At 38.3% G+C, this 26,525-nt stretch overlaps 1 protein-coding gene across 1 annotated transcript; it reads left to right on the plus strand.

The window, feature by feature from the left end:
* Nucleotides 1-432: 432 nt before the first annotated feature.
* SLC17A5 (solute carrier family 17 member 5) lies at nt 433-23,577 on the plus strand. Its single transcript, XM_005491153.4, has 11 exons — nt 433-808; nt 4,020-4,216; nt 5,623-5,856; nt 6,322-6,409; nt 8,999-9,085; nt 10,362-10,480; nt 11,396-11,554; nt 13,792-13,924; nt 15,539-15,686; nt 20,209-20,299; nt 21,896-23,577. The coding sequence occupies exons 1-11, from the start codon at nt 748-750 to the stop codon at nt 22,031-22,033; spliced, it is 1,455 nt and encodes a 484-aa protein (XP_005491210.2). The 5' UTR covers nt 433-747; the 3' UTR covers nt 22,034-23,577.
* The last annotated feature ends 2,948 nt before the right edge of the window (nt 23,578-26,525 follow it).

Consider the following 26,525-nt stretch of genomic DNA (forward strand, 5'->3'; position numbering starts at 1 on the left):
TATCTGCATAGAGCCATATAATATGTATTTTTCACAATCTGTAAGGTCCATTCCAACCCCTTCACATTCTGATTTTAAAACCTCACTCCAGCAGTTGTGCGCTGCACGCACACACAGAGCAAAAGGACAATGCATTGCAGATATTGCAATTTATTGTTAAATGGTATTTCGGTGGTTACAGAGAGACCCAGCGCCCGCAGCTCGAGCCTTTCCTTCTCCGTCCGTGGCTGCCGCAGGGGACCCGCACCAACAGGCCGCTCGCCTTTACTGAGGAGCAGCCGCTTGTGCTGAAATCAGCCTGATCAGATTAGTCCTAACTACAAGGAACTTTTCCCTCAGCATTCGGGACACCGCGCACAGCGACACCCGCCGCCCGCCTGCGGACGCGCTCCAGCGGCTCCGTCAGCCGGAGGGAAGGGGGGAGGAGCAAGGGAGCAAGGGAGCAGCCGCCCTCACTAAAGATGGCGGCCGAGGGCGGCCCGGCAGCAGCGTGGCGCTGAAGGCGTTTCCGCCCGCCCCTGCCCGTCACATGATCGCCGGGGCTGCGGCCGCCGCTGCCCGGCCCCGGTGGGGCAGAGCCGAGAGCGCGGGGAGCGACGGCGGGGGAAACTGAAGCCGAGCAGAGCTGGGCAGAGCCGAGCCGAGCTGAGCTAAGTCGAGCCAGGCCGGGCCACGCTCCTGGCCGTAGCAGTGGCGCCGGGCGGTCTGGCCCTGAGCGCGCTGCGCGGTCCGGGTGACAGGAGCGCGATGGAGCCCGAGGAGGGAGAGGATCGCACCCCACTGCTGAAGGAGCCCCAGCCCGACACGGGTGAGACGGGCGGCAGCTGCCTCCGGGTGGCGGCGTCGCGTTGCCATGGAGGCGCGGGCCGCGAGCGTCGCTGTGGGGCCCGGGGTCGGTGCCGCCGTGACACTGCCGGGGTGACGGGGGGACAGCGGTGACGGGGGACAGCGGTGACGGGGGGGACAGCGGTGACGGGGGGACAGCGGTGACGGGCCCCGGGGCTGCGCCGCCCGCCCGCGCCGTTAGCGGCGCTCGGTGCCGGGGCCGCCGCGGTGCCCGGGGGTGCTGATCAGGCACGGCCCCGAGTCCCGACAGCGGTCGCGGCTCTGTCGGTGGAGGGGCCAGGAGCGCAGCCCTGTCAGACACCAGTCCTCTGCTCGGTGTCGTTACAGTAAAGACATCCCAGCCCAAATACCGGTGCAAATATTAAAAGCTACCGAGATCGTGTCAAAATTTCATATGAAGGTAGAATTTGAGTTAAGACTAATTGCTTGTTGCAAGTATGGAGAGGAAGGAAGGTGAAAGGATGCACGAAGGTAGGAGACGAGGCTCGATATATGGTCAGAGCTTAACAGAGCCCGCATGTTCATATTTGTCTGTGCTGTTTTGCTTCCCAGAATGTACAACCTATAAAGAGTAGAATAAGATTTTTTGTTTCTTTAGCATGCCATGCAAAAATGATCTAACCTACTTAGCAGATGTGCAACTGCATCAAGGGGTGCTGCTAACAAAATGACTTTAAAAGTGCCAGAAGGAGAGAATTTGAGCTCTTCCTAAAGCAATAAGTTCTTAAGTTTGCACAGTGTATCAGGCTCCAGTTAGAGGTGGCTCACCTCACCCACAAGGAAAACTACTGCAGATGAGCAACTTCCTTTAAACTGCCGTGCAACTTGCAGCACATACCTTTTTTAACTGCAGTTTAAGAATGTTGTTAAATTACAGCTACATTGCTTTAAAACATGCCCCTGAAATCAGAGTTTGCTATAGACGTAGGACCAGACTGCTAGTCATGGTAAGACCTTGAACCCAATGCTTTAAGCTTTGGTTAGCTGCTTTAAACTTTAGGGGAGTGAATGTCTGTGGCTCTGATTATAGCACTCTCCTGAAACACACCTGTAATCTTCTTGAATCTTCTGTTTTGTTAACCTGATCTAATATTCTTAACGTATTTCAAATGCACGTGATGGAATGACAGGGAACCAATAATTTAGTAGCTATTTGCTCCAGACTTCAATTCTACATGTTTGTTAGGTAAACGTTTTTAATAAAATGTTTACAGTTGGGAAAAAAAAATCTGACACTAGTGACCTTAAGTTCTTGCACATCTGTTTTGTGGAGCTTGCTCTCCATGCAAGTTGTATAGCAGTAAGGGCCTTATAGAGGAAGAGTAATGGATGTTCCAGTTAATCTACATTTCCAAGGAAGAGTTACATCATCAGTGTCTTATTCAGCTTTCTGTTATTATTATCTAACCCCAGCAACTACAAGAAGTAGAACAGTTAAGTAGCTTTACCTGTAATTATATTCATTTTTATAAATTATATGACTTTACATTTTCTACTTAAGGCAAATTGTTTTTTAAACAACAACAAAGAACGACAAAGCTGCTTGACTAGTTTTTGTGTAGTACTTCCTGTTCTTGGTGCCTGTTGTTTTTAATGTAAGCAATAAAATCTTGGCTGCTCTCCCTCATGTCATTTAGAAATCCAGGATGACTTTTTTAAATGCTTCTGAGGCCAAATTTGCAATTACCACAGGTCTGGAAGGGGTTTTGCATATTTGTACAATAGCTTTGTTTATTATTTATTTATTAAATGAACACAGCAAGTACAGCATCTCTGTGTCATTTTAACAACTTGTGCAGCCATAATGAACTTCACATAAACTTTGTCAGGATTAGAGACTTCAAAAATGGGAAAGTTCTCTTAATTTAATGAAAAACAATCTTGCAGGAAGGTTCTGTTGGTGTTCCCCCTGAAATGTAAAATCACATAGGCTCATTCCTTGTTTCAGGCAAGTTACTGGGAAGGGGAAGGTATCTTTGTCCCCAGGGCATGTCCTTTGTTTCTTACTGCAGATCAGAAAATCCACTCAAGCGACATTCTGCAGTAGCAGATAAGGTTCTGGTCAGTCCTCTTGATAGATGTACTTGTTCTATTCATCATTTGAACTCCGACTATTGAAAGATGAGTTCACTGTAGACTGGTGTGAGCTGATGTAATATCTGCTAATCTTCCCAGTTTCAGACATCCAGGTTATAAATCCTACCATTAGTAATGTAGCTCCCTCACAGGAGGGGAAACTCTACGCTCAATTTGCAAATTCAGCAGATTTTTCAAGTAGTTCCTCCTTGATTTGACATTCCTGCTCAGTAGTTTCAGGCATTCCCAGTTGATAAAGAGTAGCTGCAAATATTCAAACTCTTAAGCTCAGCTCTGGTCTGGATCTCCTGGCACTGATGAATGCTCTCTGCCTAATGCTGCTGTGTACTGCTGTAGGAAATCAGTAACTGTGTTACAGGGCATAGTCTGCTATCTGTGTATAAACAACTGACAGAGCTGACTTTAATGTCACGGTACAAATCTTAGGACTCATTTTCTTTGTTGTCTTGTGACAGCCAAGAGGGTGTACTGGGCAACTGGGAACCTGTTACTGTTTCACAGTGCCACCACAGTGTTTGCCATCCCCCTTTCTGTAGTTTTGTCAGCTGTCAGCAAATGCATATTCCCTTATAAGCAAACTTATGGAAGGAAAATTTGTCCTAGAAAACAGTCTGAAGCAATGACTGTTCTTCAGCACAATTTTAGAAGTATTTGTGTTTCTTGAGCCATTTTTGTGTATGTTACAGGCTTTCCACTAATTGTTTTGGGGTTTTTTTAAGTGTGAAATTCTGTCTTGAAAAAATATTACAGTATTTTGGAGAGGACTTATGAAACTATGTTTCTAAATCCGTTTCCACAAACCACACACTATGCATCCTCTGCAGTCCTCACTCTAGTGTGGGTAGCTGCCTGTTGTCTAAATGAGGATTACATTTGCTTTGCACATCAGTATGAAAGTGGGGTTTTAAATTTTTTTCAACCAGCCTCAGACTCTACCCCTTAAAGAAAAAAAATTATCTTCTCTTCTTGCTAATTCTTTATCTTACCCAAAGATTTCTGAGAACCTTAGTAGAAACTGCTGAGTTGTTCTTATTCTGTTAGATCTGTTAAACGTTTTTCACTTGCTCTCGTTTCAGTCCCTGCGTGCTGCTCAGCTCGCTACAATCTTGCCCTCCTGGCCTGCTTTGGGTTCTTCCTGGTGTATGCGCTGCGTGTGAACCTCAGCGTCACTCTGGTGGATATGGTACAACCTAACACAAGCTCAGCCAAGAATGTGACTTCCAATGTGTGCCCGGAGCATTCCTCCACCATAAATGTCCCTCGCAACACCACGGTGAGGTCTCACACATACTGTCCTGTAGCATGGCATGTCAAAGTGCCTTTAGAACTCAGGGATAGATAGAACCATAGAAAGAGCAGGCTGGTTTTTATTGGATAGCCTTTCCAGTGGTCCTTTTAAAGCTATTCTGGGAAATATTAGCCTTAAATGACTAGCTAATTGAGAAGTGCTGTGCTCAGGGACAGGTTTTTACATACCTCTTTTCTGTGCTATTCCTTAGAAACTGGCTAATCTGATCACCTAGGTCTGCCATGACTCACTGTTTTGTATGCCACTTACCAATTGATTACTCTTATATCTGCGTCAGAGCTCCCATCACTGTCCAATTTGCCTGCTCTTTGTACAGTCACAATGGCATGAAATTTCATTACAAATTAACATGTACCATTTCTCTCTTCACTTCTTCGATCTCTTTCCCAGATAATGCATTTTGTCTTTATATCCTTTACCTCTGAATTCCAGTAATCCTTAAAATCACACTTCTTAACTGAGCTGACAGATACGGAAAAAAAAGATTTCTAAAAAAAACCTCAGCTTTGTGAATTTGGACTTGCGCAGATCTTATCTTGTAGCTGAAGTAGTTGTGAGCACTCTTGCCATCTTCCTGCTTTCATTTTGTTTGCTTTCATTTATTATTTATCACAAATTGTAGTGGTGAACTTTATGGGAAGATTCTGTCTCATCATTTCTGTGAAATGTATGCTGCTTGTTTAGATGCAGAAAAATTGATCTTTTGGAAGTGATCCCAAATTTCAGAATCACTTCATTGGGCAACGGTTCCTGTCTTCTTGCTGGCTTCCTTTATAGCAGCAGATTCCTGTCTCAATCATCTTCATTTTTATTGCATTGACCACTAAACTCATCTTCCCTCTGTTGTGTTTCTCCCATTATTCTACCCACCCTTGTGAGCCCTGTCCTTGACTGCTCTCTTTCTTTACATTAAATTTAAGCACCTGCATTTTCTTATTAGTTTTTTTTTGGTCCATAAATTTTCTGCAGGTAGAGCCTTTTCATAGAGCATGACAGAATGTCCACTCTGTGATTCAGAAGTGGGATTCGTACTCAGGCAGACTTACATAGTCAGTACCTGTCACTAACCCAAGCTGCTTAGGATTCAGAAAGGGGTAACTGACAGAGCACTTTTATTTCATGTAGTAATGATTTTCATACATGGGTTACATATGTCCAAACAGATTGTGAACTACCTGAACTAGCTTTTTACTCAGCTTTGATTGCAGTACAGGTGGGTGTAGAGGAAGGAGACCCTAGGGAGCACGTCACAAAAAATTTGAAATTTATCTATAATGGAATAAAAAGTGGATCAATGTAATAAAAAATGCGGTCAGAGAAACTGCCATCTTAAACTTACTGCATTTTGTTGCGGTTTTTTCTCTTCTTAGGGAGAAAAGTATTCTTGGGATGCTGAGACTCAGGGATGGATCCTTGGTTCTTTTTTCTATGGCTATATCATTACTCAGATTCCAGGAGGATATCTTGCCAGCAGAATTGGAGGCAAACTGTTGCTGGGGTTTGGCATCTTTGGTACCTCCATATTCACCTTGCTTACTCCCTTAGCTGCAAATCTGGGAGTTGGCTACCTCATAGCTGTCAGAGCCTTGGAAGGACTGGGAGAGGTAATCCTGTTTCTTCTATGTAATTTCAAAATGTATCTGAATAATTTGTTTAAAATTGTAGTGATTAGACTCAGTGGGGTTTGTTATGCTGGAATAGTACAGGATTGTTTCATTTGAGTGGCTTAGTTTTATGATTTTTAGATAATTAAAGCATTTTTACTATATTTTAGTCTAAGCTTTTCAAATAAGAAATGTAAGGATACCTGAGACAAAACCATTCTCATTTTTTGGAAACCAGGGCCTCAAAACAGTGATGTTTGTGTTGTTGCTGCTTTTCCAGTACATACAGACTCAAAAGCAGGAGAAAATAATTCTGCCTCTGTATTCTCATGCCTTGCACAATTTTTATAAGTGGTTTCTTGGTAGACAACAAACTCATAGATTGTACTACTGCTTTGAAACATGTAAAGTTGAAGTGAGTTCTAAAATCCTTGCATTTCAGCAGAATGAAATGATGTTTTCTAGGGTGTTACCTTTCCAGCTATGCATTCAATGTGGTCGTCTTGGGCTCCTCCGCTGGAACGCAGCAAGCTCCTTAGTATTTCATATGCAGGTGAGAAATTCCCACGCTGATAATGGGATTATACATTTTTACTGCAGAAACAGGGAGGATTGACTTAAATCAAAGGGATTTATATTGTAAATTTTAATCAGTGTTTAATCCAGAAAATGTAACAATTAAGTAAATCTTGCTTTCCATTAGTTTTCTTAATTTATTCATGGTTTTTATAACCTGACAAAAGGTATTGATCTGCAAATAAATATAAACTTGAGTCTAACTTTGGTATAAAGTGGTGAAAATAATTACTGTGAAGCTGATTAATAGAAGATACTGAAAATAAAAAATATTTAGCATTAGGAACAAAAAAGCTGGGCAGTCACAGAAGATAGCTGTTTGGTTGGTTTTTGGAGGGTTTTTTAAGTGTTCTTGGAAGAACTTTGGGAGGAAAACATCCAAGGTCCCATGTATTGCTGCAAGGGCTCCTTGTCAGTACTCTTTGACCATATTATCCTAGATATTCTGTGTCTGGAAGGGGTTATGTTTGATATCAGATTAACTTCTTTGAAGATACTTGGTGCTACACAGGATTTTTGATTTAGCAGAATGATACAGAATATAATGAAAGCACAGCACAAGTATAAGTTAGCACTTAGCAAATGTAAGTTGACACTTAGCAAAATATAGCAATTGCAGTACACTTCAATTTGGGTTGACTGCAGGTCAAGTCTGTTCTCTCAAAAATTCTGTTGTTTAACTTTTGTACTTTGTGTTAGACTAACCCATGTATTCACTCCCCTCATGTTGGTCTGGCTAAGTCAGTGAGACAGTCTCACTTTTAATGAATGAGGAGAAAGATTTACACCATCAGCTGATCCACTGGACTGACAGAACTGTTTATCTAAGCCAGAGCCACCCTCTGGTGCCCTTTGTGTTGAGATAAAGTCGTGGTTGGTCACACCCAGTGTCATTCCCCAGGACATGGACATGTTGTTCTTGCCTGCCTCCACTGAGCCTTCTTTTTGGGGATTTATTGGTCAGTCATTTTGCTCAGTGCAGTATTTGAGGGGCAGGTGAACAATATAGGTTTCTAAATTTGCTAGTCAAAATTGATATTATTTCTTTGAGGATGACAAATTTTGTATTTGGTTACTGAAGTAATGGTTTGCTTTGCTCACTCTTATTAGTAATAATTAGGTTTTTTATCAAGAAGACAGGTCTATACAATGCAAATTTCAGCTACAGTTTCTTAAGGAGCTAAGAGTGACTCATTTTTCCCAGAGGGATGCAGCCTTAATCCTTTTTCCTCACAATTCCTCACTTTGCTCTGAACCAAGTGTCTCATCACTCATTGAAGTGACCCTTCAAAGACCTACTTCAATTCATCAAATGCATCAAAAAACTTTTTTCTTTCTGTTTTTTGAAAATCTGTTTTCTGCCTTGGTATTTAATTAAATATACTTCAAAAGAAGTCTTCATGTGGGACCTAGCACACAAGTTAAGCAGAGCTGCATTTACAACTGGGAGCTTTTAAACTGTCCTTTTGTATTGTGTGAAAATGTATGCTAATGTACTAGTGAGAAGAGACTGTGGCCTTCAACAGCCCATTGTTAGCAGTCACGGGTGGATAAGATATCTTGTGTAATCTTGGCAGGCTGTTTTCCTTCCTTTCCTTCCACGTTGGCAGTCATGTGGTCTGTAGTTAATTTAATCACGATCCTGTTGATTTTCTGAGAACATGTGGTTGAGGTTATATGTAGTTGTTATTTTGAGTTATATTTTGCATGATGTATGTGGTTTTATTCATTGTTGGAGCTTTCTGCCTCAAATAAAAATTGTTTCCATGAAGATGGAATCTAGGTAGCCAAAATATCAACATAATATTTTCTGAGTTGAGATTAAGTTTGGAGAAGTAATTTTGCAGCTAACATTAAGAGACAAAACCTGCTGTTTATCACCAGTAGGCTGTCAAGTATGTAAATAATACAGGTTTCTGGTTTAGATTTTGAAAGGGAAATACATGCCATCCTTATTCTTTGCAAAATATATGTTGAATTATAAGCACAGGAATAGTTCTTTCTGCCTTTTGGCTTTATTCTGAGCTGCTTATCTTTCCCTTCTCCCTTGATCCTAGACCCTGTCCCATTCAGGAAACATGGAATTTGAACTTACTGGTTATATATGCCTGACTTCTGCTTCATGTTTCTAGAATTCCGGGTTTTGTGGTGCTAGAAGGAGATACAAAATAAGCAAACAGACTGTATTGGCTCATTTTATTCCCAAGGCCTTAATCATACTGTGCTCAGCTCTCTCTTGTTTTGACTAATTTGCATTGGTTTAGATGTGTTAGAGCCATCACGTTTTTGGGACAAATGTGCTAGGAATGCTTATCAATTTATTTTATTGCTCATTGCTTCTAATTTTGACTTCTTAGGGCTTTATGGCTCTATTTGCTCGGAGCTGCCAAGGCAGCTCATTGTGCCTGTGTTTCTTTAAAGCAATGCACAACCCTCTAGTGGTAGTGACAATTTTTATTCATGATTTATTACAGAAAAATAAAATAACTCTGAAACGGCACTTATACTTAAGGGGTCCATAGGAGATCTGATTATTTTTCCACTTTGTTTTGCTTTCTTCTTGTAGGTGCACAGCTGGGAACTGTTGTGTCTCTGCCACTATCTGGTTTAATTTGTTACTATATGAACTGGGTTTATGTGTTCTACATATTTGGTGAGTTTTGATTTTTCTTTGATTTTTGGTGTTGTTTTGATTTTTCTTAATTATTAAAAGTACAATCCATATTCTTTTTGAAAAGCATACAATATAAAAGAGTGTTTGACATGTTGGGTTGCTGTTTTATTTCTTCTGGGCAATTAGAGATATTTAAGGCTAAGTAGATTCCAATGAATGGCTAAATAAGCCTTTTTCCAGTGAGCAAAGCTGTCTCTGAGTTGGACAAAAGCTGGTGCAAGTCAAATGCTCTTAACTCTCCCACCACTTGAAAACAACAGGCTGAAATTTCTTATCTGAAGTGTGAAATTGAGTTAATAACTTTAATCCCAGGAATAAATCTCAACTCTGAATGAACAAACGTGTGAAAAGTTACTGCTGCTTAAAACGTAAACTGGAAAATCCCTAGCAGTCACAGGGACTCTGAAGGAATGCATAGCATATGTACTGTGTCATATATTCTGGAAGAAGCTGAAACAGAAAATTATTTTTAACAGCATGTCTCACCTAATGCCTTTTACAAGTCTGTTTATATGTGTGAGACATTTCATATTCTGCATGGGAAAGGCAGAATCAGAATATAAGACAAGAGTTAACATTTTCCTCACAAAAAATCTCCAACTTTTTACAAGTCACAAAGATTCAAACCAAAGAACTGAACAAAATTAAGCAAGTTAAAATGTAGAACTGAACAAAATGAAATAAGTTAAAATGTTACAATTACATAAAAGTCCAGTTATTTTGGACCAATTATTGAAAAGTTAACTTTTTTCAAATGAAAATTCTGGGCTTGGCTTGCAGAATTAGGCTGATATTTTATGTAATAAAAGCTTAATAAAATTTTATGTAATAAGCTGGTATATTATGTAATGATATTTTGTATATGTGCATGGAGTATTTCTTGTGATTAAACTTAACGTGAACTTTTTATTTCCTGAGGGTGAGCCATACCCTTTGTGGCTTTTCCATGTGACTGATAAAAATACAATTATACAGCTTTCTTGCTGTATGAAGAACTTCAAGCAGAGGAAACAAAAGAGGAAAAAATAAAAAGAAAAAATTCTGCTTAGTCATCTTCATTCTTTACTGTGTCTAAATGGGCATTGTTAAGCCACTTTGGGGAACTGGCGTTTGTAAGTAGATAGAAAAATAATGTTCATTAAAATTCTATTGGAGTATTGAGAAAATACTTCTGACTATATCATCTGAGAGTATTACTTAATAAAATTGCTTTTTTAAAATTTCTGTCTCTTCACCCATCTTTTCACAACAATAGGTGCCCTTGGCGTATTGTGGTGGTTCTTCTGGATGTTGTTGGTTAGTGATACACCAGAAACTCACAGAAGCATTTCACATGCTGAAAGAGAATATATACTGTCTTCTCTAAAAGATCAGGTACAGCACTTTAGTAGAGACCAACCTACTTCAGTCTGAACATAAACCACAAACATGGTCATTAATGTCAAGCTTTGTTTATTTTTGTTACATGTTTTGTTATATGTTTATGTAAACATGTTTATGTTTAGAATAGCATTCTTAACCTGAAATGGAGACAGGACTTTTCAAACAATTTTTTTTTTAATAGTTCAGTTGTAAACTGAAAACCAATCAGTAATCAAACAAAGCATTTATAATAATGCTTTTTGTTACAGATGTTGTTGAGGTGCTTTATTTAAAAAACTTTGTATTAAAAAAATGCTCAAATCTGTAATTTTATACTAGATCCAGACCTGTATAATGTCTTTAACATTTGCAATACCATATTTTACAGCATTTCTCTTTCTCAGCGTATCATCTTGACTAAGAAATAGATTACTATTCACAGAGAAAATGTTTATGAGCCAGTTCCTGAAGTCTGCATAAGATTCATTCCTATGCCTGGGGGGATATGTATCTACAAACAGTGAAGCTGGCTGAGAGACCAAAATTAATATCTAGGATTGAGCAGGAAGGGTTCAGCTAAATCATCACCTGAGGGGTGACTAAATATTTAATTGTTTATAATAAAAGCAGAAGGCATCAAATTTCAACAAGGGAAGGCACACTTTTTGAATTACAAAATGTAGTAATTGGTTTACTTTGGAATAGTAAACATCAGAGCAGTAACATACTTTAGTAAACCTTCATTGAGAACTGAAGACAAGTAATTCATTCATTGCTGATGACTTGCATCTCTCGACTGAGACTGTTTTGTGCCTTTCAGAATAGATCATGAGCATAGATTTGGTTAGCATCAAAACCACTGTATTTAATAAATGTTCATATCACCATTCTGATTTCCTTCTTTTCTCTTTGTCTCCTGCTTGCCAGCTTTCTACACAGAAGTCTGTTCCCTGGAGGCCTATGCTGGGATCCCTTCCACTCTGGGCTATTGTTGTGGCACACTTCTCTTACAACTGGACTTTCTATACACTTCTAACACTCTTGCCCACGTACATGAAGGAAATCCTGCGATTTGATGCACAGGAGGTGAGATGTATACAAATGTAGTAATTTTCTTCTGAATTAAAGCAACTAAATCACCTGCTGTTTAGAATAGAGGAAGCTGTTTAAGAACCTTGGAATGTAAATGTATAGCTGGGAAATTATAACCCCACGCAGTTAAGCAGATGCATCAAAAATGTTGCCTGCCTTTTAATTTCTACTTTATGGACTTATTTGACTTATTTCCTTTAGTGCTAGCTTTCATGTTAAATTTTCTGTTTGAAGATGCATGGTACCCATCTTTACCTGCCCTGCTTTAAAACAGGAACTATAAAAATAGTTTCTTTGTTATATGGCTTCTATGACTATTTCAGATTTTACACCAAGTTTTATGACTTCTGCAATAGTATCTACTTCTTTGCTAATTCATAAAGGAGAACATTTCCAGTTAAAAATAAAACTAAGAAAACCATTGGACAAGTGGCATTTTTGAAACTATTTTAAGGATGGGGTTTGGGGGAGAAAGGGACCAGAGAGAAGCTTCATTCTGATAGGATCACTTTCCAGATTGTCCATTTCTTTCCTCAATGAGCAGTAGAGGTAAAATCCCTTTTCTTACTAAGGTAACTGGATGAAACAAAACCATAGCCTTAAGATCCAGATGTAGTGCTTTGTAAGGAGATTTTATAAAATTAAATTATTTACCAAGGAAAAATAAGGGGGTTGGGAAGGTGGAATATTCTTATTTACAGCATTTACTTGACTGTACTGGTCTGCCTTTAATGAAACAGTTTTGGTGATGGCATAGCTTACCTGGAGAAACTGGTATAGCTAAGATGAAAAGGTGCTCAGAAATTGCAAGAAGTTTAACATAGTCTTTTCCTGGTTTCGCAAACCAAACTAGTTTAGAGCCATCTGAAGATTAATGCCATGCAAGAAAGAGGTGATACCAGCAATCTTGGGAGGAGAAGATGGGGAACTTTAGCATTAGAACAGAAGGTTGCATTAGGGCAAGCTGCAAAATAGCTGGAAAAAACTAACTGATGTTGCTTGTTGGGCTCCTCCTTAGTCCTTCAGGTATTCCCTGAAGAGGCGTCAATATTTGTGAAAGTCATTTGCTACCACAGCTCTCCGTTGCGTGTATTTTGTAAAACACCATTACATTAAATGGTAGCAGATTCTGCTGTGAAGTGATTTCCTTTGACTTTGGGTCATGTTTTTTTCTTTTTGGAGTAGCTTAGAGTACTGACTGTCATGAACATCAAAAAAAACCAAAACTTGAGTAATAGTGTTGGACTAAGTGTTGCCACACATTTAGATGGAAATTGCATTACGGTTTAAAATATTATACACTTGTTGCAGTTCAGTTTCCTTTCTAAAATACAGAAATTAGTTTAAAATAATGCTGTGTCATTGAACAGTGCTTCGAAAAAGTTTTTTATTATTGAGACTGTCTCTGTTTTACAAAATTTTAGTTACTGTTTTTGAAAACTGAGTACTGAAATGCAACAGGCAGCATGCTTAAGTACTGGTAGAATGGACTCCAGGTGGGGATGAATTTCTTGTTTCATTTAAAATTAAAACTTCTAGGGAATCTTTCACTTCTTGGCAAATATACATTTCATACTAGTGTATGAAGGTCATACTATTTCTACTCACCCCTTTTGAATCACAGATGAGGTCAAATTATAGCTCTGTTATCAGTAACTATCCATAATTTTTTGGATAGGCTGTAAATGTGGGCAGTTTAGTAGCACCTTTTGTTCCCATTCATCAGAAAATCATGTAGAATCAGGCAGAGGTCTAAGCAGCATGTGTTTAAAGTAATGGAAACTAACTGGTGACTTCAGTGTAAGTGATGTCAGATCCTGAATAATTCAGCTTTGAGATTGTGGGATGTCCAGTCTAGATGTGGTGAAAAGTTCTAGTTCTAGATTTTGTTTCTGTTTACAGGTAGCACCAGATGTTTCAGCAGATGGATTAGGAATAATATAATATAACAGTAGTACAAAACCCAGAGATTCTATGTAGTTTTCAAAATTCTGAATAATATTTACAGCTTCCAGTTATTTTAGTAACTCGCTTGATATTGGTATCCTGGCAACTTCCACAATCAGGTTAATGTCCACAGGATACCTTCAGTTATGATTTTCTTCTTCCTGAAGCTAGTTGCTGATCGAAACCTTTGAGTTTTTGGTCTGACTGCATTGGTAGTTATGGATTAAGTTAGGATTGGTTTGTCATTTTAGTGTTTTAACTGTCTTCTTTTACCTCCTTAACAGAATGGATTTTTGTCTGCCCTGCCTTATTTTGGATGCTGGTTATGTATAATTCTGTCTGGTCAAATTGCTGATTATTTACGGGAAAAACAGAACTTCTCCACTGTTTGTGTTCGCAAATGTTTTACCCTAATAGGTAGGTGCAAGAATTATCTCTTGGAACATATAATCTTAGAAAATATAATAATATCAATTTGGGAAAATTTAAGGGTTTGGGGGAGTAGTCTGACATTCTGCTGTGAAATGAGTCAGCATTGTGCATGGCTTGAGAGGAACAACTTTATTTTTACATTAATGTGTCAGGAGTAAATCCTGTCTTTTTCCATGAGAAGTAGGCCTGCTGGATAAGAGAACAATAAGAGATTGTCAAAAGCTTTTTTTAGGTCAAGATAATTGGACTACAAGCAAACCAATCAAATAAATGGTCGTGTAAAGTCACCATAAAAGGGTGAATGAAACTTTGTTATCAGAAAAGGTTTATCAAACTGACAGGATTATTGTTCTGCATGAGCCTATTCTGTTGTTCAGTGTTTTGTTTATCTAAGACTAAAGTAACTTGCAAAATTTACAGCAGCTACCACAGTAGAAAGACCAATAATCCAAAATGGTCTTGACTAACTGGGAGGAGAGATGATCTGAAATCACCAACAGATCAGCCAGATCAGGCTGGTAAAAGGCTGTATTTAAGAAAGAGAAGTTGATTGCTGAATAAAGAGGGGACAGGAGAAAGAAATTGAAGGAAAAAAAAAAAGATTAGGCACAGGATCCACAAAAATTGTAGCCCAATTGTTGTATGGTGATCCTTGCTGCCTGCTGAATTCAGCTGATTCAGTTGCTTTCTTTAAAGCAGCTGTTGTAATAAATTCTCAGGCATTTTGCTTGTCTTTAAGCCCGTGCTATTTTGGTGATTCTATTTACTGCAGGGCTGCACACCTCACACCCACATATGCATAACTCATGAGAAAAAATGTTGTTGTTTTAGGAAAAGCAAGACTTAGGTTGGCTTCATCAACAAAAGTGTGTACTTGGAGCTGTTCACAGAGGTCATGCTGGGGTCATGGAAATGGGCTCTGGTAGTGGGAGACAGCTACCGCGATAGGAAGCAGTGTGCATGAGCTCATGATGGCTGATAAACTGTTTCCAGTGCTTCATGCAGCATCTCTACAGCTATCTTGGAGTCACTCAGGGTTCACAGTGTCAGTGCAGCTTCAATTTATTTATAGCAATAAGTAAAATTAACTTGTGAGGTAATTTTCAGAACCTGTTGATTTTTGTTAGTTTTTAAATCTAGTTTGTTCCTTGCCACTAGAGTGGGATATTTCTGATCGAGTTGCTGTTTCCTGAGACAAGTTTTGCAACCCGTCTGCTCTTCCTTTTAACAAGGACATGTAGTGATAGCACAAGGGGGAATGGCTTCAGACTGAAAGGGAGTAGATTTGAATTAGATAATAGGAAAGATTATTTACTGAGAGGGTGGTGAGGCACTGGAACAGGTTGGTCAGAGCTGGAAGTGCTTGAGGCCAGGTTGGACGGGGCTTTGACCAACCTGATGTAGTGGAAGGTGGCCCTGCCAGTGGCAGGGATTGGAGCTGGGAGATCTTTCGGTCCCGTCCAGCCCAGCCCGGCTCTGTCCCGCCGCGCTGCGTGGGCCCTGCGGTGCCGGCTCCGTGCGCCAGGGGGCGGCCGAGGGTGGATGGAAAGCGCTGGGAGCCTCCCGGCGTCCATTGAGTCTCAGGCTTCTGTCTTGAAGGAATGATTGGACCGGCGCTGTTCCTAGTAGCAGCCGGATTCATAGGCTGCAACTACGCCCTGGCTGTGGCATTCGTGACCATATCTACAACACTAGGAGGATTTTGTACATCAGGCTACAGCATCAACCATCTGGATATAGCACCTTCGTAAGTATTGCTGAAAGTGTTGTTAGTGCATGTGAAAAGTTTATGACCTCCTTTTTTTCTTTTTGTGTTTCTGGGGTGCCTTGGAAATGTAGCTGTGGAGCATGTGGTGTACAGGCCTGGAGTGTAAACACTGACAGTTACTTGGGTTTACAATATTAAACACTGTATTCCCAAAAAGTGCTATATGGCAGAGGATATGACACAAACAATAGTTTGAAATCATTTCAGGTTTGATCCTGCAGTAATAAATTATATAATTTCTGTAGTTACAGATTTTAATTATAGACTTGATAGACTTTTGATTCATGTTTATAATAGGACAGTGCTTTTTGAACTGTACAATACAGCTAAGTGTTTCACTATTTTCAACTTTTCCATCATAGCTATCAACCTCTGGTATGAACATTACCACATTTAAGCACTATGGTGCATTTGCAAAACATTCTGTACACTGGAATCTAAATCTTGTTACAAGTAGTTGACCTGATTTGTCAGTAGGTAACAAATCAGGTATGTACAATTGCTCTTAAATGCAATAATTTTCAAGAATGGAAAGTTGAGACTTCAGGCTGTAGTTTCTCTAATGTGTTACAAATTCATAATTGGGCAGATCTGTCAGTTTCCCAAGGAGTCTGTATGTATGTATATTCTTTTAAAAGTGCACTGGTAGAAGTGAAGCACTTTGCTTTGTCCTTCATTTACCAATTTATGGTAGCATTTAGATGTGAACAGGGTCAAATGACTTTATGTCCAGGGAAGAGTGTGTTTCAGTATTAATGTGTAAAATGAAAAGACTTTAAGTGTAAGTGTAGAGGAAAAAATATTTTGTAGAAGTAGCATCTAGAAAAAAATTCTGATCATCGAGACAATTTATGGGAGACCTTGCATCCCAGTTGAAGGTAGTATTCAGGCTTTGGCAATTGAAATTATGGTGGTCATATCCACAATCATGGACAATTTTTGACTTAATAAATGGAAATCCAGTTAATCTTGGCAGGTGAGGTTAGGTAGTAAGCAAGAGGGGAGGCATCAGTGGCCAGCTATAAACAGCTTGTAATGCTGAATTGAATATGAAAGTAAGAAAAACAGTTTTCTGTGGTGCACTTTGTTTTAAGTCATATTTTTAAATAACTACAAACTTAGAAAATATACTTAAAGCAGTTCTTCTGGGGTGTTATGGGACCATTACAGAACTTCTGTTTCAAGCTTAGTTTTGCAGAACTACAAGAGTTAATTTCCGAAATATGTATTAAATGGTGGTTGTTACGTGAGTACAATTTAACCTGTCCATGGAATACAACAGAGCTGTGACAGGAAGAAGGGAATCATGCAACTGCAGTGTGATTTACACATACAAGGAACTTCTGTATGTAGGCAATGGTTGAGGTTTCCCAAACTAGGATGTTGTATGTGTCTTCTAATTTTAGATACTTCATTTTGCATTTCAAATATGTGTATTTCAAGAGTCAATTTGTTTATAACAGTATTCAGAGTATTTTAGGTGTTGGAAAAAAGCCACAAGAAGGAAATTATGTTACACCATGCTGATGCCTGTCAGCAGGCATAGTTAGTTATCTCACATGAACTGCTACTGATCCAGATCCCACTCTATTCTTCCTGCCCTTGATAAATCCTGCTTTTTCCCTTTGCATTTGCACCAGACAAGTTCCTCTTGCTGTTCTTCCCTCTCAGACAGGCAGAAGGGAGCACACTGATTGCAAGAGGGTAAATGTCTTGCTGATGGTTCACAGACTTTGACCCAGCATTGCCTCTAGAGGCAAGTGGCTGCATATGTGGGAAGACTTTCCTTGGTGGTGATGAGGTCAGGGTGGGTGCTGTTTGATGGAAATCAGTGATTTTCTATTCAGCATATGCATGCTTTACTTCAGGGTAAATCTGTTCAAATGGGGACAGAGAAGGAAAAAAGCATGTCCTCGTAACAAAGATCATATTAAAAAATTTCTTCAGATACAGAAATGCAAAAAACATCTGAGATGAGAAGAAAAAGACTGTCTTTCCTCTTCCCTCACACTTAATTTTTTGCAACTTGTCTGAACTTTGTTGGATAAAATTATCAAGGCAGATATGCACAATTTCAAAGAAATGCTTGACATAATTGTAGAAATCTTAAAACAGGGTCTGCATAAAATTGTGAAGGAAACCTTGGTAAAGAGTTTACTCAGAGCTCAATATTTTTCATAATTAACTGGAAGACGTTAGAAAAACCAGAAATTATTCAAAGCAGTTTCAAAATGCACAAATGCCCATTTAGACTGGTTAAAAGTATGCTGCCAAGAATAGCAAATGATCCCTTTTTGCTACTAAAACTTCCATTATATCAAAGAAATAATTATTATATTCACAGGAAAAAAAGTGAATGAAAATACTGATGCTTAATTAATAACAATATTTGCTATGTGGTTTTGGTTGCTATGATGTATTTATTATGATGTTGGGGACAGAAGGGACACAAGATTGTTCTTTTGGGGAGTATATATTCTATTTTAGCTTTAAATCTACATTAATACCTTTTTATTTTTAAAAATTTTAATATTGGTGTTACCATGGTCCCTTGTAATATTCATGTGGCTCTGTTGTACACTAAATACTTCACATAGCTGTTTATTTTACTCTTGATTTTACTACTTGACTGCTCTGCAAGTTAATTTATATTTGGTTATCCCCAGTATGCCATAAGAACCTGACCAACAGCCTTCTATTGGTTCTGATCTACAGACATGTCACTTAGTGCTTTCCCTTTTCATGTGGGAGTTTCCACTGTGCTAAGGGAGTGCCATCCCAGTTATCTGCATCAAACAGCAAGCACTATCAAGAATGCAACCTATGTCAGAAACACTGGGCATAAACAGAGGCATTTAGCCAGCTATTGGTTGGCAAAGATCTTTGTTGACCAGAGAAACTATTAAACTATGTTTAGTTTTAAAAGTGTCTGTTAGCAGTGTTGTAGTGCTTAAACATGTTGAAGACATTTAAAGTACATTTGGTTCTACTTAAAGGCTCTAAACAGGGTTTTGCTTTATATGCTTATTTTCCTAAGGGAAACTTTTACACTTTGACATTCAGCTTCATAAAGGCCTAATCATTCTAAACCACTTTCCAAGATAGGAAGACTGCATGCTAGGTTTATAAGAAATAAAGAAGTTTTAACTAAAGCATTGCCATGCTTTAAACTGATATGTAGTGCAGAGTTTCAAGAAAAAAATCAACTAGTAGGCTAGATTGTTGTTTCCCTTTCTCAGGAAAAAAAGCACATGTTTTTCTAATATCACTGGAATGAATATTGCCATCTTTTGTAACAATGCTGCATGGTTAAATTCTCCTGTTTTGGTAAAGAAAATTCCAAAGCTATGAATTTCTCTTTAGAGATGAAATATGTTTCTGTTATGTTGATATTGGTGAAGGCATAATTTTACTCTGAACAGCCGAAAAGGATCAGTGGGATATGATTCCTTTCTCTTACAGTAAACTGCAACTATTAGTATTTTGTAAGATTCTTCACCCAACAAATTCACCTTGAAAGTCCAAAACATAGGGATCTGTGCCCTGGTGGTTAGAAGGTCAAACTTCTGTGGAACATCTGGCTCTTACTTCTCTTCAGTCTCTCTCACAAGTCTGCACTTGTGTTACAGTTTCAAACTTGCAGTATTGCAACATGCCTGTGAGAGAGATCTTGAATTGCTTGGAGGTGAGGTGCTGAGACTCAGATATTAAGCAAGTTACCAGCTTTTCCCAGCAAGTTTTTATGGCTGCTGGTGCATACACGTACATTTGTGTGTGAGAGAGCAGCACGTTCATGAGCAGGAGCCCTCAGAATGGAGCTGCAGGAAGGGCAACCAGCAGAACTGGTTTGGTCAGGCCCATTTCCCATTGGCCTTGACCCACAGAAAGCTGAAGGGAAGGATTGCCACAGCACTCTGAACTCCTATCTTTGGAATAAACACTTTGTAATGTAATGGGGATATCCAGGCACACTGCTGATACTGCCTTCTTGGCAAACAAATTTTTAGCAGTGAAACCTGAACCAACTCTTACTGTTGGCAAGCAGCACTTTGTCATGCTTCTTGTCTTTCTGCTTCAAGACATCCAATATGTCTTTAACTGCTCCAGTGGACCCATTCCAATCAGTTTGGTTGTGGCTTAGCAAAGGGGATGTGAGTTTGGGTTATGGATCTTGAGCAAAGCCATAGGCAATTTAAGTTAAATTCCATACCTAGCCTCTGGAAAATAGACATGCAGAATCATTGAAGTAGAAAAGGATCTTTAAGATCATCACACCCAACCATTAACCTAACTGCCAATTTCACCACTAAACTATGTCCCTTAAAATGTATGTGCAAAGCTGTCAGTTGTTATAAGAAGAAAAGCATGTCACAGTGGAATATTTGTGTTTTAATTTCTCTTGTGTGTTCAAGACAAGCCCTACATGCAAGTTAGACAAAATTTTTTCCATGATTGATAAGCCTTACAAGTTAATAAGCAGTGTTAACAACTTCTCTTGCAGGTATGCTGGAATTCTCCTTGGGATCACAAATTCTTTTGCTACTATCCCAGGAATGGTGGGGCCAGTTATTGCCAAAAGCCTCACTCATAATGTGAGTCTGTTTATTATTTTTTTCAGTTGTTGTATTTTTATCTCAGTTGCATAGAAATTCCCTCTTCACAAGTCTGCAGTCCTTAAATGAAACATGGGTTACACCTGTAAGTCACATTGTTGCATTGTTGTGAATTACTTAATTCCTAGCTCTTATTTTCATGATTTTGGTCAGGAAAATAAGGGTAAAATCAAAGACCTTTATAAGACTTGAAAATTTTACTGACTCACTCTTTATATTCTCTAGAAATTGAATGAATATATTTTTATCACAGTAGAACTCTGATAAAATGCCAACTAGATGAGACATTTGTGGTATTGCTTTATTAAACTAGAACAAGTTCTTCCTTGTTTTTTTTTAATTAGGTTCTCACGTGAGGTGTTGAGTTCTAATGTCAGCACTTCTCAGTCAAGTGAGAAACTAGATTGTAGTGTTAGATTTGACTAACAAGGTGGTGTGGTGATTTGGATAGAAAAAGGGAAGCACTGGGGCTTTTGAAGAGTTTTTTATTACTAATTTTTCAATGAAAATGTGAAGATGAACAATCAGTGAACATTGTCCTTTTCAAGAAAGGGAGATGGGCTTAGAGATACACTTGAAGAGATAAGTGATACACTTGGGAGATAAGCTTAGTGATACACTTGAAGTTTTTAGAGTTGGAGGTCATTCTAAAGATTTTCTTTAAAATCACAGATCACAAGATATTCGAATTGGAAGGGACCCACAAGGATATTTGAGTCCAGCTCTTAAGTGAATGGCCCATATGAGGATCAAACTATTCACCTTGGAGTTATTATCATCATGCTCTAACCAAAAACAATCAGAAAATATTCATTAATACATTCCAAGAAAATCAGTTCTTCCAGATACCTTAACAAGTGGGTTGTTTTAGGGTATTTTTGTTCAGTTTAGTTCTCTCCCCTCCATACTAATGCATTCTTCAGGTATTCTGTTTTTGTAGTAAGATCATTTGCAGGTTTGTTACAGCATCATCTGGAACTTAAAACAAACCCAAACCTTTAAGGCGTCTACAGATGTTTCTTCTTTATTTGAAAAGAAAAAAAAACCCAAAAGGCAAATAAACCACAGTTCTTTACTACACATTTATTAAGGCCTTTCTTAAATACCAGAGTTTAGAGGGTTACTCTTGAAATCTGAGTAGGGGTAGCTACCTTGTTTGGACCAAAAGGCACATGAATCTGGACTGTTCATATAGTGGTCATTAGGAATACTGCACAGTGCAGAGCACTTCAGCTCTTGGATCACCTGATCTGGAAGCCAAAGTAGTGTTTCCCTTACAGTAACATTGTCTGCCTTTGTGTCAATGGTTCTGCTTCTTGGGTGATAAACTGATCCAGGTAGGGTAATGCAGTTCTGATAAGACTGTCGGTGTAAGCTGTATTGTAAAACTGAAATTGACTTTACTAATGATTTCATCCTTTATGTTTATAATGCTTTTATGTTGCTGTGAAATCATGCTGAATGGCATTTATATTTAAATAGTCAAGGCATGTAGCATCGATTTTAAAATTACTTTTTCTTGAGTGTGAAGCTGCAAATTGACTGCATTTTTTTTTTCTTTCCCCTGTTTGACAGAATACTGTGGAAGAATGGCAGATGGTTTTCTATATTGCTGCTTCTATTAATCTGTTTGGAGCAATTTTCTTTGCATTATTTGCAAGTGGAGAAGTTCAGGACTGGGCAGTCAGTGGATATCACTTGCATAGAAACTGAAGGAGATGTTGAAATACCAAAGCTGTGCTGAGTCCCATTGTGCTTAGAACTGTGTGACCAGAAAAGTGCCTTCCCTGCTGATGCCTAGGAGTCTTCAGAGCTATTCAGTTAAATGATTTTATCTGTGTATCTTTTGTACTGAAAATAATCTGGCAGACTATATCTGCTATTTCCTAACAAGAAACTACTTGGATTAACTATAGAAATTTCATGCTAGGACTTGATATCAAATATATGATCAGAGACATTTTAAATCCGTGTGCTAGGCTCTAATACTTTCCAGTTTTTAATTAATATTTTCTGAATTAGTGTGTAGGCAGATGTTTGCTGATACTAAAATGAGAGGAAAAAGTAAAGTGATTTTGTAGCACTGTAAGGAGGAATGACATGCAAAGAACTGTACCCAAGAATGTGTTTTGATTTCCATTATGAAACTGATAGTTTTTTGCTGTTTAAAAAATTGTAGAAGAGCTCTAGTTTCATACAATCTTTTATAGTGCTTTTATTTTGTCATTGTTTTAACAATGGCTAACTTCTATTTTATGCGCAAGTTTTGAATATATAAACATTCCCTGTTTCATGAATACAGTTTCACAACTAATACACAGCAACAAAGAAGTAAATCTAGCATTGGAACTGAGAATAAACCACATGTCCTCTGTGGTGCAAGTTTTTCAAATGGACCTTATTTTTATTTCTCTCTGCAAAAAAGCAATGCAGCTCAGTGGTTTAAATCTAGGCAGTGTACAAGAGTGAACTAGAAATAGAATATCTGCATGATTACCTTAAAATAACTTTCAGTTTGGCAATTAATTTTTTGTCCCTTTAAATCAATGCAGTGGAATTCTTTCCTCTTACATGTAGATATGTTTGTCAGCTTGTCGGTGTAAATGAAATAAAATAAGGCCAGTGTAGCAAATAATGAGTAGCAAATAAATCAGTTCTCTAACAGCCTTGTTTGTTAGCCAGATAAAACTAGAGTATAAAAGAACTAGTGCAACAACTTGGTGCTGTTACTCTTCTATCAATATGGAATTTGACACTCAAGAACATTCTTTGCACAACACACACTTAAATGCCACAGAGTAGGATTAAAAGTTATAAAAACAGTGGTCTTGTTGAGAACAAATGGCTGAATAATGATAGAGCCACAAAGCAAAGGAAAATTCCTGTGCCAAAGATTCCTGGATTGGAGCAATTAGATAAAAAGGAAAAATCACTGGGCTCTGGGTTTTTCATTTACCACCAATCCAAAAGAAAAGCCCAGTACTAAAGCTGCTCCAGTGGAGCCTACCTTCCTTCATTTCTAGGAAATGGCATCTGCCTCTACTTTTTAGCTTTAAGAGCCATTTTGTTTTGGCCTTCCTTGAAGTGTCATGTTCTCTGATGGTGGATTTAAACTGTGTTTAAATCTCTGTTTGTGTCTGCAGCATTTCCACAATAAACAGTGTTTTGTTCAGATTAAATTAGTACTTATTCAGTAGGAGTATGTTAAAACTATATTGTTTCTTCGGTGTTTCTACAATAAATGGATTGAATATTTACATGTGCATCTGTTGTTGAAAATTTCTGTCTCCATGAAGTTAAAACAGCATTTTGAAAGTATGCTGAACAACAAGGTTGTTGACTGGATTAAGAAATAGTTAATAGTTTCTTGGAAAATTACCTACCTCAGAAGATTTTTGTCTGGCTTTTCAGGTAAGTATTATCTTCCACCTGACACTGTATTAAAGGTAATAATTGCACTTTATGTAAAAAGAAATTTGTACTCTTTCCGTATCTTTGGTTAAAAAGGGGGGGTGGGAGTTTAAAAAATAAAAGATTGGACAGGGTTTCAATTCCACCTCTTCTGAAGTTGGAAACTTCAGCTTCCTGTGCTTTTAGTCTTTTTCCTTGAAAAATGTTCAGCTGAATATTAAAATTTTAAAAAAACATACTTAATGGTGTAGATGCAGTAGAAGTGTATGTAGACATTCCCTGTATCAGTTACATGAGTCTGAACTGGATTTAGTTAAAACTGAATTTTAGGCATATGAGCACCTGAGCAGTCCAGAAAATTTTGGACTAGCACACTAGATTTTCTTTTCCCTTCATCTAATGCACCATTATTATGAATTTTGCATATTCTGTAACTTCTAAGGCAGCTTGGAAAGTAGGACTGAAAAAATGCTATAAATCTTTATGTTATTTGTGGACAGCAGTCTGCCCTGAAGTTAATATACAGCTATTTCTGATTTCATTTTTGAAAATATCAAAATATATGGTGGGATTCCTAATTCAGTGAGGCTTTTAACACATGACAAGCAGGAATATCCCGAAAAAGCCCCTTAAGAGTTACCTTTCTGTGTCATGCTTGCAAAAAATGAAAATCTATTAGAAAAAGCTGTCAAAATATTTTCTGCTAATCATTATATTTTATTGCATTGCCACACAACTGTTTGCATGGTTCTCTCAGCCAGTTTCATCTGTTCAAAGACATTTCTCATATTCTGTTTTTTTCAGGGATAACAAGGGTGTGACACAGGATCTTCACAGAAATTGTCCTGATTTTTGGGGTGACTCTTCTCCTGAAACAATCCCATAACTGTTATTTCTTGCTGCATTTCCTTAACAGGTAAGAAGTACCAGAGTAAGTTGTGCTCTCTGTTCCATGAAGAACCCTCTAGGATGTCCACCTGGAATGAGGGAAGTCAGTTCAAAAACAGATTTCAACCATTTCAGAGCAGGAGTTAAACCACTGCTTTGGGAACATTGTCTTAGTGTTGTCAGGTATTTTTAAGTGCTTTCTCTTCAGTGTCTGCTTCTGACACAGTTCTGCTTAAATTTCTTTTTTTTTAACATTTAGTGCCAATTTCTGTCAACATTAGAAACAGAGATGGATTACCTTTAGAACATCCTACAGCGTGTGACATGGGTATTGCCTGAGATCTGAATCATGGTCTCTTGCAGCCTGACAAAGTGCCTGCCTCCTGCTTTGCAAAAGATGAAATGCCACAAAGTAATGGGTGTGGTTTTCAGTTCACTATTTCTTTGTTCTGAGGGTACAAAGCATCAGTCAGGTACCTTACAGAAGTCCAAAGTATTTGACATCCAAAAATACAAGTTAACTTAGGTAGGTCTTTTAAATGCTAACCTAGTGAAGGTTCATGTAAGTCACCATAATACATAGTGCTTGGTGCTTCCCCATCTACATGTTCCTCTGTAACTGGTAACAACTGCATTTGCTCTGTGAAAGGGTCATCTTGGTTGATTTCCCAGAAATTGAGTTGTTCCTGTGATGTATCTTTTGTCTGGCTTCTCCTCTCAATCATTTATTCACTTATTTGCCAGTTTCTCCTCTTTTGCTGTGGGGGAATGTTTGGTTCCATGACAAATAAACTAGCTTTGACTTTAATGGGTTTTCCAATATTTTTAGCACTTTTCAGGAAGGAAAACCATGGATGAGGAAGCCTGAACATCCCACAGATATGTGAGACACAATTTGTATGGAAAGGTGGTATCTTCTCTTAGATCACTTAGAGCTTCAGAGAAAAAAGACATGTTTTTAAATTTTAGGCTTCCTCCTTCATATTTTGAGCTCAACCATCACAACTTTTTAGTGTGCTACTGTGTTTTGTTAACTCTTGCAGTAAGTAGCATTTTAAGAGGGTCTCCCATTTCTCCTGTGCACCTGAATCTCAAAAAGCTGAATGTCTACTCTTAATTTATATTATTTAAGATCAATTAAATCACGTAAAATTGATCAAAGCAATTATCGCTCAAACAATTGTAGGTTGGCCAAATCCTTTTCTGAGACCTGTCAGTAAAAATGCTGTCTCCATTAATACAAGCCCAAATTATTTATATCTCCATTATACTGGCCTGAATTGTTATCCTGAGGAAGTTATGTCTGCCTTTAAGCTAAGGAAAGGATATAATGTGACATGAATGATTTGGTATTAACACATTTTGCTGTTTCTGTGCCCATGGGGAGGAAATCACCACATTAGCACTAGCATATTCACCAACAGCAAAGTAGAAAATCCTAAAGGTATGAAGAGGACCTCATGTGGTCTCCTATTTGGCCTCTTTTATATAAATAAATATAATAAGCCTGTTTTTCTAAAATGCATTTATTTAACTAATCAGAAAATGATAGAGCCAACTTAAAGCTTTGCTGATTTGCTTTCTTCATGCTTCACTCATAATAGAGCTATTCATATTTCTACAATTCTGTATCTAATTGACCATATGTTTACAGTGCTCAAATATAGCTTAAGAAAGGGTTTCTTTATTTACTATTTATCAGATGTATATAGTCTGTTGCAGAAGTAATTGTTGCCGTGTTAAATGCTAGAGTAAAACAAGGAGTTCTCTTTATTTGAATTTCTTGTCCTTCACCCAGCAGAGTTGCCGGTAGCTCCCAGGACCTTTTTTATGTTAAGGTGTTAGTTATTAATATTTTGTGTGTTTCAAACAGCTAGAAAAAGAAATGTAAGAAGACACCAGCAGT

The sequence above is a fragment of the Zonotrichia albicollis genome, chromosome 3 (genome assembly GCF_047830755.1).
Source record: "Zonotrichia albicollis isolate bZonAlb1 chromosome 3, bZonAlb1.hap1, whole genome shotgun sequence".
Lineage (NCBI taxonomy): Eukaryota > Metazoa > Chordata > Aves > Passeriformes > Passerellidae > Zonotrichia > Zonotrichia albicollis.